We start from the raw sequence: 13,224 nt of genomic DNA on the forward strand, positions 1-13,224 counted from the left end.
ATATGTGAAACTTTTATGATCTTAGCTCTCAGGGAATCCATTTGTTTTTTCAGTAAGCTGTGAGCTTTATAAAGGCTGGGATGATGCTATCATCTGCTCACTACTTTATCTCCACTGCCTGGTGTATAGTAGTCATTTAATTAATAAACTGTTGAATGAATAAATAAATTGGCATTTATTTATTCTATGCCATTCTTGCCATAGACAGATGGATACTAGTAGTTTGGGGCTTATGGATTCATAAAGGGAATGTGCTAAACCAAGTGATCTAAGAGCCTGTCCACTTCCCACCTGTCATAGCAATGACTTTTCTTGCTTCAAAAGTAACATAGTTGAGCAAAAAAGAGTATGGATGCCAGAGCCAGGCTTCCTGGTTCAAATTCTAGTTCTTCATGATTATGGGCAAGATACTTAGGCCTCAGTTCCATAAAATGGAGAAGATCATGATAGGTTCTCCCTCATAGGTTACATGGAATAAATAAGTGAATACATGTAGGGCTGCCAGAGCAATACCAAGTCCACAGTCAATACTCTGTAAGTGTTGCTGCCTTCTGGAAATTCAGGCTTCATCAACAGTTAGGAATGCTTTTAGCTACAAGTGAAACATAATCCAATGAAGGGCCATATTATTTTCTACCTCTGTTACCTCTCTCTTCTCTTTCTCTCTCAAATATAACATGCAATTATAGTATAATTTTGTAAAATGATAACAAAAGCTAACACATTTAAGGAGCATTTACTATGCTGGCAATTGCCAGATGATGTGCTAAATGCTACCCACTAATGAGGCAAGTATGACAGTTATCTCCAGTTTACAGAGCTAGGGCTTACAGAAGTTCAGGAAGCTGCCCAAGGTCATAAAATTCATAAGTGGTGAGCTAAGATTTGAACCCAGATCTATCTAGACTCAAATTCTGTGCATATGACCATATGCTATGCCACCACAGAACTGTAGAAGACAATGGTAATATAGTCACTCTGCCAAAGGTAGCTTTCTAAACTGAAAATCTATTGGCATCATGTCCATGCTTAAATCCCATTCACTAGCTTTCCATCACTTTCAGGACAAAGTCTACATTCTTCATCCTGGTTTACCAGCCCCTTCTCCATCATTGCCCAACCCATATTTCTGACCTCATCTCTCTCTTCTTTCTAGCCTCCTTGCTCAGTGATGCCTTCTGACTGACTGCCCTTGAATTACTGCAGAACCTTGTTATATATATACTCATTCTTCCACCAGATCCTAGAATGTACTGTTCTCTCTGCTCACAGCATCCATCCTCCTAGTCACTTTGCTCATCACATTCTTCAAGAACCAGCTGAGACTTCGCTCTACTGGGAGACTCCTGATCCCTTTGTGGCTGATCACCCCCCAATATGTCCTTCAATCACAGCGATCATCACCCTGCACTGTTTCCATTTTTCTCTTTGTCTTTCCAGCTCCATTCCTCAGACTCAGTGTCCTGAGGACAGGCACTAGGTCTTATATATCATTTAATCTAATTTTCTAGCCCAGTGCCTAGCTGATCACATAGTAAATATATAAATATTTGCTGAAAGAATGACCCATTCAATAATTAACTAAAGCAATAGAGCTAAGGATTCCTAATGATTTCATGAATGGACTTTGCAGAAGGTATAAATCTCTTTCAAAAAAATTTTGAATGCTTGTGCATTTTGGGGAGAGATAATCCATAGTCTATGTCAAATTCTTAAAAAGGTTTGTAACGGAGATGAATTTTAAGAATGATTGAATACATGTGGTGACTGATGTAAGTCAGCACATTCCACAATGTCTTCTAGCCCAATTACCTATTTCATTAAAAGTAAATTACACTCATAGGCTGATTGTAAGACTTGTCATTATTTTAGGCAACACTAAGAAAAGATGTAAAAAGCTTGACACGCTGCTAAGGTGATCAATTGTAAGACACACCTCACTTTCAGAGAGGATGAAAAATGAGAAATGATCAAATATGGTATCCTGTTTTGTGTACCATCTTTCCTTTCAGAGGTCGCTGAGATGGCATGGTAAGATGATTGGAGCAATGTCCCTCAGTGCAATTCAGCCAAATGGACAATCCCAGCTCTGCCATGTGCCACTAGTGAGATGTTGGGCAATTCTCCTTGCCTCTCTGAGCCTCAGTTTCCTCATGGACTGAATGGAGGGAACTGTGCTTGCCCCACAGAGTAACTGTATGGTTTAACTAAGAGAGTACCTGGCTTTTAGAAGGCTTTTGGAAGCTGCTCTGTCCCTTGTACCAGGCCATATGCATAGAACAAGACCTCACCTAACTGAAATCTTTAGTAATGTGAGAGTTTTAGGAAATTAATTATTCTGCCTGAAGTCTCCCAGATTTGCCATCTATTGTCATAATTTTTGAGAAATGCCTATTTACCTGCCATTTTGGGTAGAGTACCTGTCATTGGGTTCAAGATGATGAGGTTTTGGGTTCTGCCCCTGCCCCTTGTGACTGTTTTACTCTGTGTTCATTGCATGTGCATTGCTGTTCGTTGTGAAAATATAGAGATAATTCATAAAGTTTCATCTTGCTTTTCACAAGAAATTGATCTCTTCATGGTGACAAATTCTCTTTTGGGTTGTTTGCATTGCTCACTCTACACAGCACTGCACAGGACAAAAGGGCTTCCTGTTGTCACCTTGTCCTTCCTGAGCTCCTGGGTGGACTCTCTGCTGAGATATTTATTAAATACTGAGACATTCCTCCTGACTCTCATGGCAGCGAGAGCTAAAATCTCAGACCACAAAGACAGTTTATCTATTGGGAGGATGTTGATGTGTATCCCAAGGTGGATTAAAATATTAATATGTTTTCTCCCCCCACCCCCACCCTCTTCCCTGTGTTTAGTATTCTTTTTGCAGATGTTAAAGGATTTACCAACCTCTCCACGACCTTGTCTGCTCAGGAGCTGGTCAGGATGCTCAACGAGCTCTTTGCCAGATTTGATCGACTGGCCCATGTGAGTTGAATTTAATTCCCTCCTAGTCTTTTGCAGGAGTGAGGGACTGCATATGGAATAAGGAAAGAGAAGGATTCAGCCTTCTTCCCCAAAGTCATTACCATTCTGCATCCTGTCCCTAGGCATGGACCCTGACCCTCTCACTTTCTGGGGACTGATGTTAGCTGTTTACAGGTCTCAGGCGGAAGATTTGTCAGATTAATTTTCTCAATTGAGAGACAGCTGGTTGAGTGACAATCAAACCCAAGTCCCTTTTATCTGCTTTCCACACCCCTATCATTGCTTCCCCTTGCACGTGGCCAGGTGCCATCCAGCTGCAGCTTCAGTGCTCATGCATGCAGCAATGACAGCCTGCAGTTTTCCAGCCAACCCTGACCATCTGGGATGAATTAGCACATTCTCAAAAACCAGTAATCTGCTGGGCCATCCCACCACCATTTTGATCAACCTAACTTAAGAGCTTCGTTTTTAGCCAGCAAGACAGTGTCTTCATTTTCCAGTAGGCTTGATCAGAGCTAAGCTAGAAAACAGATTAAAGGAGATGGACATTTGCTATCAAAACACAGATTCATAGTCCTAAATCCACTTGAGTTACAAAGTAATATCATTGTCACACTGTACTTTAGAGTGGGCTTTGGGTTCAAATAGACATCTTAATTTCCTGTTTGGTAAAGTGTGTATGTTAGTGCCAACCTCAGAGAGCTGTAATGAGAATTAAATAACACCACATCAAGTGGGAGTTCATTTTTAGAACGTCAAAATGTCCTCTTTTAAGACTGCCTCACTCTATGGGAGATACATTCATACTTGCATTTAAGCACCTACTAGGTATTGTACATGCTGCTATGTGTTAGGAATATGAGAATCATGAAAACACACCTCCTCCTTTCCTAGAATTGAGTCTAGTTAGGGATTCATAAATAGGTAAGGAATATAAAATGTGCCATGTCTTATGAGGAGGGTCAGTCTGGGGGCCATGGAAACACAGAGGCAACACATGACCTTTAGATGAGAGAAGGCTTCTTGAAGAAAGTGACTCTTAAGCCGAGTCTTAAAAAGGATGTAAATAATACAATAGAATACTGTCCAGCAATAAAAATAGAATTATCCACTCTTATGTGCAACATCAATGAATCTCAAGTGCAGTATGCCAAGTGAAAGAAGCCAGATACAAAAGGCTAGGTATTTTATGACTCCATTTACAAGACATCCTATAAAAGGTACAATTACAGAGGCAGAAAACAGATAAGTAGCTGCAAGGAGGGCTGGGAATGGAGTAAGCATATGGATAGCAATGGAGCATGGGGTGGGGTGATTTGGGGGATTACATAGCTGCTTTATATTTTTATTATGGTGGTTGTTTCCATCACTCTTTACAGTATTGTCGAGAGAGGGCATGGAGCCCCACAGTCAGACAGACATGAGTTTGACTTTGTCAAAAAGGTGATTTTATTATACATAATTTATACACTAATTAGCAAGGCAAAGAAATCAGAGCAGGATATTTTATGCAGAGGAGAAAACCAGCATAAAGATGTTACTCTGCATATGTGAAGAAACCAGAAGAGATTGCTAGAGGATACAGTTCAGGGTAGGAAGTAGTGGAGATGAGGCTAGAAAGGCAGGCAGGGACTTGTCAAGCAACCGTAGTATGAATTTCAGCTACTGAACAGCTACTAGCTAGGAGACTGACAGGGACAGAGGAGGAAGTGGAAACTGAGGTATCCTCCTAATAGGAGGGTTGGTTTTAGCTGGAGGGCTGGGGACTGGGGAAAAACATATATACCATTTCCTTTTATTGTTGCATCAGTGGTGGTTGGTATCAGTTACACATAGCTATTCCATTTCCTATTATGGTTCTGATATTTTTTATCAAAGATGCCAAGATGAACAAAAATGGCCATCCAAAGTCCACTGGCAGATGTGATTAAGGTCCGTTTCTTGTGTCACAGTAAACTCTGCTGACCCAGAGAAAGAGAAAAGGTACTTTGTCAGGTACTGTGCGAGACTCTGAAAAGGCAAAACCCATCCTTCCCCTCAAGAAGCTCAGAGTCTGGCAAGGGAAAAACCACATGTGAATGCATAGCAGCCTCCATGGAGAGGGCAAGAAGACTAGGCTTCCAGGGTGCTGTGTGTTTGACGAGAAGAGGCTGTCCTAGGAGACTTCAACCTTATCTACAGTTTCATTTTTACTAGGACAATATATTCATGTACCACTTATGTGATTACAATTAGATAAAATACTATAAAATTTGTTGGGATTTCTAACTTTTTTAAAAAGTACATTGATAGCACTAATGTTTTTGCTTTGAAAGTCTTTTCTTTTTCATTTTTATTGAGTTTTTCTGCTTATTAAAGTTACACGTGTTCATTATATTAAAATTCAAACATCGAAGATGTACACAATGCAAAGTACACATCCCTGTAATTCTACCCCATGAACAATATAACCATCTTTGATCATTTGGTACATTCATCTCCTAATTTTTATCTACTGTCTGTATGTGCAGTTTCATAAACTCTTGGGAATTTTCCAAGATTTTGATAATGTCAAAGTCATCAAGACAGGAGGAAAGCATTGCAATAAGGCCAACTCAATAAAATTTTCAAGAAGATCCTCACTCTACTTTATTTTTCTTTTTGAATATTTTTTTCCAAAGCACTCTGGCTTCCTGTATGTGAACTTTTCAAGGTAGTTTCTGGTACAAATAAGTTATTTGGATATTACTGTCAAGTCATCTGACAGCTCATAGTATTTGATCAGAAAAATGTATCTGCAAATTGACAGACCTTGACAGATAAGAATCCAGGCCTTTAATATATTATATATATTACATACATTTTATTTTTATATATAAAATAATTTTATATAATATATATGCATATATACAACCATGTATTTGGGATCCAAAGAGTTTCAAGGAGGCTACCAGCTCCACCTTTTGTTGGAAGAACAACAAACCCTGGACATGAACATCATCACATCGTTATTCAATGTCAGCCTCAGAAAAGTAATCAACTATTTTACACAATCTCCTTCTAAAACACACTTTTGTCAGGAGACCTACCATTCTGGACTTTGCCATAATTCCTGCAGTTTTGACAAGAGAGAGCATGGAGCCCCACAATCGGACGAACACGGGTTTGAATTCTTCTTCTGCCTCCTACTTGCCATGTGGCCTTTCCCTCAAGCCTGCTGTTCCCATCTGTAAAATGGCACGTGACTCAGAAAGTGGTCCTGAAGACTAAGTGACATAAGTGTAATGTATTTAGCACATTGCCTGGCACATTGTATGTGCTCAGCGACTATTAGCTCCTGTCCCCACTTAGATTTTTTCCAAAGTGCTTTCACCTCTGTTCTCAGGGAGAGATCACAGATTCAGAGTTGGTGAGGGTGATGTCCAGCCCAGGTTGTTACTGTTACCTAGCTCCTCTGTAGCACAGAAAGCTTCCCCTCTCTCCACTGAGATTTTTGTATCTGTAAAACAGATGTGACTTTACCTGCTCTGCCATGTTCAGAGTTTTATTGTGAAGCTCAACGAGAAAAGATAAGGAGCAGCATGTTGAACATTGAGAAGGCTACTTCCGGGTGTCAGTTGTCATTGTCATTGTTAAGTGACGGCCAAGCTTACTCTGTTATGTATTAAGGACAAGATAGATTATTTTGGCACTTGTCACATATGAGGAATTGAAACCCACATACAGTGGCTTCAGTATCTTATCCAAGGTCAAACAGTAGGTAAATTTGCCTGGAATGCAGACGTCAGATTCTTAGACCAAAGTAATTTTTGTTATGCCCCTTTCCCTCATCCCTCCCTGTAGCAAACAGGCAACAGGCCAATCCATGCATCTGGTTTTGATGGCACCAGGCTTTCTTTCACATACCAACCCAATGACCCAAAAGACCATTTGCAGATGAAGTCACCAATCCCTGCCTTCCAGTCTCAGTGCTCGGATCTGCAAAATCAGAATAAGATATTGGAACACTGGTTCTCAAATTCTGCTTCATACACACAAACTGGAAATTTTAAACTTGTGGGCATAAGATTTTAAAAATGATAAGAGCAATGTAGTGAGTTTTCATAATGTTACATTTATTTAGGTAAAAAGAAAACCTTGCCTTTATTCTGAGGATATGTCTTTATAAGTGATGGGGATAGTAGATAGTATTTGGATTGCTGTTTTTGGTGTTTGGTGATGGATTGTTCATATTTTCTTGACAAAAAAAAAATGTACTCTACAACATCTCTGAACCCTCTGATTTCTTTTTTCATAACAGTCCCACTAACTCCACAAATCTGGGCACTGCTAGCACCAATGAACAAGAAACTTTCTAAGTTCCATTCTGATCATGACACTCTCAAGGCCTTATAAGAAATAACTGAAGGCCTTAAGCTTCTTTTATTTGATCAATCAGACCTCATTGTCACCTGTCTTGCAAAATTAGCTGCATTGAAGCAGCCAGTAGACAGGAGCTCTGGTCTCCTAAAAATAATCCTGGGATGGCTGTACATGCTGTCAGAGTTCTGAAGATTGCATCTGGGCCCATTTGGGAACTTTGACAAGTCTCCAGAAATCTGACGGGGAAGTTCCACAGACAGTTCTGATTCTCTTTTCCCTGTCTAATATTTGTTTTTCTTGGGATAGTATATTTACTTATCCATTACCCAAACATAATGTCCAACTCCTGGTGAGATTGGGAAACCAACACAGTGCTTTACAGCTTGCTACTACAAGGGCATCAACAGTACTGTTGGTTTCTCAGTGGGCACTTTTTATCAATAACTCCCCTTCTCCAGCTCTGGGGCCCTGCTTTTCCCACACAGCTGTAGAACCATAAGCCTTTAGGACTTCAGATCTAGAAGGCATCTCAGAGGTCATTCAGTCCCAACAATCTGCCCAAGGAAACCAAGAGGAAACGTCACTTGTCTATGATGAAAAACAGATATGTGAAGGAGCCCGGCCTGGAGTCCAAGTCTTCATTATAGAAAGAGGCAATATTAATTGAGTGCCCCATCTGCCAGGCCCTGTACTGAGCTTTCACTTGCATCATCTCACTCAGCCCTCACAGTGGCACAATGGGACAGGCCCTATGATTATCCCCATTTTATAGATGAGGCACCTGAAGCCCAGAGGTTGGGTAATTTACCCAAAGACTCACCGAAAACACGGAGGGGGTATCTGAGGTTTGATCCTGTGCAGTGTGACTCCTAAACCAGTGCTCTTGGCTCGCCATGCTATACTACCTTAAGTTCTCTTTCTTCTAGAACCTATAACATCTAGCTGCTTCCTATCCAATATAAAAGCGTGCATTACTTTCTTAACCCTTGTTGTTCTTTGAAATTTTGTAAGACTTGTGTCTTTAAGATTGGAAATCCGCCAAACTAACAACTACTTCTCACCTGTGAAATGGAGGAAAAACAACCCACCTTAGAGGGTTGTTGTGAGGATTAACTGTGTTTTATTCATAGAGCATAATAGGAGCTATTATTAGTCATCTTTGTGTTAGGGCCAATGTTTGCCTTATTATAGATGTCCAGTTGATTTTTAATTTTTTTCAATGAACAAACATATAAATTAATACATGAATAAAAGGATATATAAGAAGACTCAGTTCCTCTTCATAAAGTGCCAGTGTCCTTGCTGGAAAGGAACTTTATCAAGTTGAAGTAATAGGATTCCCTAAGTGATGTACATTTTTAAGTGCTTATTATTAAGCTAAAGACTGATGAAAGCTGTTAATTCACAGCTGCTTCTGAGAAGAGAGACATTGTTTGGGGCTGAATTTGTAGGAGATACTATGATCACTCTGTCAGGCCTGGCCAAGTGATAGGTGTACAGACCATAGAGCTAGTAGATAGCAAAGCTTGGATATAACCATGTAGCTTTTGAACTCAAAATCCAATTTTTTTATGATTCCACTCTACATCTGGGTCCTTCAAACCCCCATTTAGGTTACACCTCAAATATTTTAGAAAGACAGAAGTGTATTTCAAAGGTAGGTGCTCCTTACCCCAAATTGCAGACCACCTAGTCCTGCCTCTTTCTCAACCTTTCTGAAGAACTGATCCTTCTGCTGACATAGACTCTTCCCTCTTATCCTGTTCCTTCCAGGAGCATCACTGCCTTCGTATTAAAATTCTGGGGGACTGCTACTACTGCGTGTCTGGACTTCCTGAGCCCCGCCAGGACCATGCCCACTGCTGTGTTGAAATGGGTCTCAGCATGATCAAAACCATCAGGTAATTTGTGATCCCCTCCATGTTACCTGGGTCTTCAATGTGCATGATCACACGCCACTCCATCTACCCTTTGTGGTAAATCATATGTATGGTGAAAGGCAGAACCCTTTGACTTATTTCACAAAAACCGTGTGCCCCTTAGCTCTCCCGTATAAACCAATGAACCTGTTAGCGTCATTGTTTTCCGAGTTTACCTCACTTTTAATTATTTGTGCTACAAGTTTGTATTACAAATGCCCTTGTGGAGATTCAGCAAGGAACAAGATGAGCATAGTCCTTACCTTCAGGGATGTTACAATGCAGAGGGAGAGATGAATGAATGAATAGAAAATTTCAATGCAGAACACTAAGCTTTGTGATAAATCAAATCCAAATGCTTGGGAAAAATAGAGGAGGAAGTTAATTCAATGTGGGATGTTGGGGAAGGCTTTCCAGAATAGAAATGTCTAAGCTGTTGACTGAAAGGTGGGTAGACATTGACAGGATCCTGGAGGTGGAGAGGAGAGTTTTCAAGAGAGGATGGACATGTACAGAAACCAGGATGTGCTTCAATGGCTACCGTGAAGCCTGGGGTGGAAAGAGTAGTGACAGATGGACTGTAGGCTGGCAGCAGCCAGAGCCCATATGACCTTCTCAGTCATGTTAAGGAGTTGCACATTATCCTATGGCCAATAGGAAATTACTAGAAGACTTCCACCAGGCTTGGCTTCATGGATGTGTGCCAAGTGCTTTTGGTTTTGTTCAGCATATCTGACAAATAGATGATGGATCAAGGAAGAAGGAATTATTGGGGTTGAGGACTCTGGAACTAGGCTGTGTGTGACTTTCAGACAGAACCTTAGTATTGTCAGCACTCCTCCTGGGGTCCAAACTGGTTGCAAAGCCTCTAAGTGTCATGTCCTCACAAAGCCACAGCAAAAGCAGTAACAAGAGGATGCATAGGCAGAAACACACACACACACACACACACACACACACACACACACATATGTCAGTGCTTGGGTGACTAACATCCTCAAAAACTCAGACTTAATTGATCTAGGGAAGACCATGGGCTGTTTGTAAGCTTCTCCCATGAGACAAAGGTATAGCCAACCTTGAAAACCACTGCCTTTAGAGAGATTTAAAGGTGGAATTAGAAAATACCATGGAAAAATCAGTATAATAGAGGGTTTCTCAAAATGCAGCTTTACAGATTTGAACTTTTCACATGAAGTTTTCCCACCTGCAGTAAAAGATATTTCCACAGACAACCCAGTTTTCACAAAGGAAACGAACTAGCAAACATCATATTCTCCCAGAAACTACCAAGAGGAAAAACCACGTTTTGTTGAAAGAAGGCATTGGGCAATAGGAGTACAGTCTCTAAATGAAAGCTACGTGCCAAAGATGGTCACTCAACAGTCTTCAAGTGGAGTGCTCTTTGTAAACTGAAGGCCCTTTTCTGTTTTCTACAAACAGTTGAATAGGGTGTGCAGTTGCTATAGCACATTGTCTTGCAAAGGGGAGCAGCAGGAACTCACAAGACCAGGCACAGGGAGGTGGACTATGAGGACGGACCCAGAGGCCATGGTTCTGGGTGTCTTAAGGTCAACATTTGGGATTCTTTCCTTGTCTGGGTATCATCATATTTTTATTCTTTCAGAAGAGAAGGAATCTGAGGAGCAGGAGACAAAAGCACTCTAAAGACCTTCTTTCTCCCTTTACACCATCTCTAATAGAATTTTAAGCATTATCTGGTCAAGTTTTCCAGCCCTACATTAGGCCATCACTGCAGACTACATTAGGCTGGGCTGGCCAGCTTGGTGATCAAAGTGGATCCAGAGTAATTCTGCCTGCATCCAAGCCTCTTTGAAGACTGCTGGAGTACCATTCCAGCAAAGGGCAAAGAGACTAGGAATTTCCGAAATCCTTTTAGTACCTTTCCATCAGCAGAAGGCATGTGTCCATAGTGACAGCAGCCTACCTCTGGAAAGGCACATGTAGAGCTTTATCATATCTCAAGAAAAATATCCAGTTGTCGCAGTCTTCTTATGTCATTGGTCTGCATGGAAAGAAAAAATTTTGAGTAGCAATTTCAGAGGCCTTAAGCCTCATTTAAGGGATTTATCTGAAAGTCTCCTATAAACCCAAAAAAATGGAATCAGGAGATGCACAAGTGGGATGAGAATTTATGGTACTTTTCTATGAAGTGTATGATGGAAATCAAACCCTTTACTATCCCTAATACCAAGTAGGTAGGTAGATAAAGAGACCCAAGATGTCCTCTCTACTATCTCGCTGTCTTCTGTAGAGATGCAGAAGTACTCCACTTTAGGAACTATGGAAAGAGGAATCTATGCGTTCCAACACAGAATTCCCTTTTGTTCAGGTTTTCGTTAATGGAAAAGGCTGCAGATGTTTTTTAACTGCAAATTTGAACATTTGAGAGTTTTTCCCTGAAAACTAGGATGAATTGTAATAATATTTTAACTGGCGTAAAGGGGGACAATGGACCGTGATATGGTTTGGATTTGTGTTCCTACCCAAATCTCATGTCAAATTGTAATCCTCAGTGTTGGCTGAGGGGCCTGATGGGAGGTGATTGGATCATTGGGGTGGATATCCCCATTGCTGTTGTCATGATAGTGAGTGAGTTCTCGTGAGATCTGGTTGTTTATAAGTGTGTCTTTGCTCTCTTCTTCCTTCTCTGTTACGTAAGATGTGCCTGCTTCCCCTTTACCTTCTGCCATGATTGTAAGTTTCCTGTGGCCTCCACAGTCATGCTTCCTGTACAGCCTGTGGAACTATGTGTCAATTAAACCTCTTTTCTCTATAAATTACCTAGTCTCAGGTAGTTCTTTATAGCAATGCAAGAACAGACTAATACAGACTGATACCCAGAAGATCAGAGATCTCTACAACTAATTAGGTGTGTGAGCCTTATTCTGTCAATCAGTAAACCCATCAACAAATGTTTATTGAGCTCCACTATGTGTCAGGAACTGGGCTAAGCCCTAGAAATACAGTGATAAACATGTCACATGGAGGTCTTTGTGCATGGGTGTCGTTTAGGGGAACAATTAAATTTATTGCCTACAAAATAAGAAAATCAGGTCAGACAACTTTAAAGTCTCCACCAGTTCTGAAAATCTGTGATTTATAGCCACAAAAACACCAGAGTTTAAGTAGCAAAACTTTCTACAGACTTGTCATAAGGGTTTGTATCTTAGCCTTAAGTAAAAGATATGTTACAGAGATAACATTGGAAAATAAATGAACATCAATAATCAAATACTTTAAGGTACTTAGAGCATTATGATTTCTCTTTCTGGAGAGGACCTTATTCTTCCTGATCATTTTATTGAATTTAAGATCTCCTTTCTGGAGTTTTGAAATTGAACAGTGAGAAATGATTCAAAGTCTTTTTCAAACTGTATGAATCAAAATCTATTAATATCCAAACAACTCCTTGATTCTAATCTAAGTAACATGAGGTCCAGTATTAATTATTCTAGTTAGCAAGAAAGCATGCTAAAAAGGAATTAATAGGAGCCCTGGAATTAGGCAAACCTCGGTTGCAATTGGCTCAGACTTCTATAGTTTCCAGTCTTACTGTCAAATATTTCACTCTGAGGAATGGCTGGTGAACAATATTTGCACCTTAATGTGTTTACAAGGAAGTGCCAGTTACATAGCTTCATCAAAAAGTTAATAGTCTTAACCAATTACTGCTTACACAAGATGGAATTTTTTATTCAGCTGCAAAGTCGCTTGTTCCAATTTGAAAACTTGAGAGAAGCTATAAAGACTGGAAATGTTCATAATATTATACTGCATATATCATAAGGTTAGGTTAATAAACCATTTATTGACTGGTGTCCCCGGATTTCATGTTCACCCTCTTTATATGCTGTCAGAAATGGACCCCTGTTTGAAGTTTTGTCCTCCCCTTTCAGCAGCTCTCCTTGTCCCTATTTCTGACATTTTCTCAAAGTTAGGATACCATCAATCCCCAGAG

At 40.3% G+C, this 13,224-nt stretch overlaps 1 protein-coding gene across 2 annotated transcripts in view; it reads left to right on the top strand.

Annotated features, from left to right (window-relative positions):
* ADCY8 (adenylate cyclase 8) overlaps positions 1 to 13,224 on the top strand; it is a 261,339-nt gene that overhangs the window by 99,649 nt on the left and 148,466 nt on the right. For both annotated transcript variants that reach the window (XM_050801571.1, XM_050801572.1), the window contains exons 4-5: positions 2,871 to 2,982; positions 9,097 to 9,224. In XM_050801571.1, coding sequence (XP_050657528.1) covers positions 2,871 to 2,982; positions 9,097 to 9,224 — 240 coding nt within the window. The remainder of the gene's footprint in view (positions 1 to 2,870; positions 2,983 to 9,096; positions 9,225 to 13,224) is intronic.

This window comes from Macaca thibetana, chromosome 8, assembly GCF_024542745.1.
Source record: "Macaca thibetana thibetana isolate TM-01 chromosome 8, ASM2454274v1, whole genome shotgun sequence".
Lineage (NCBI taxonomy): Eukaryota > Metazoa > Chordata > Mammalia > Primates > Cercopithecidae > Macaca > Macaca thibetana.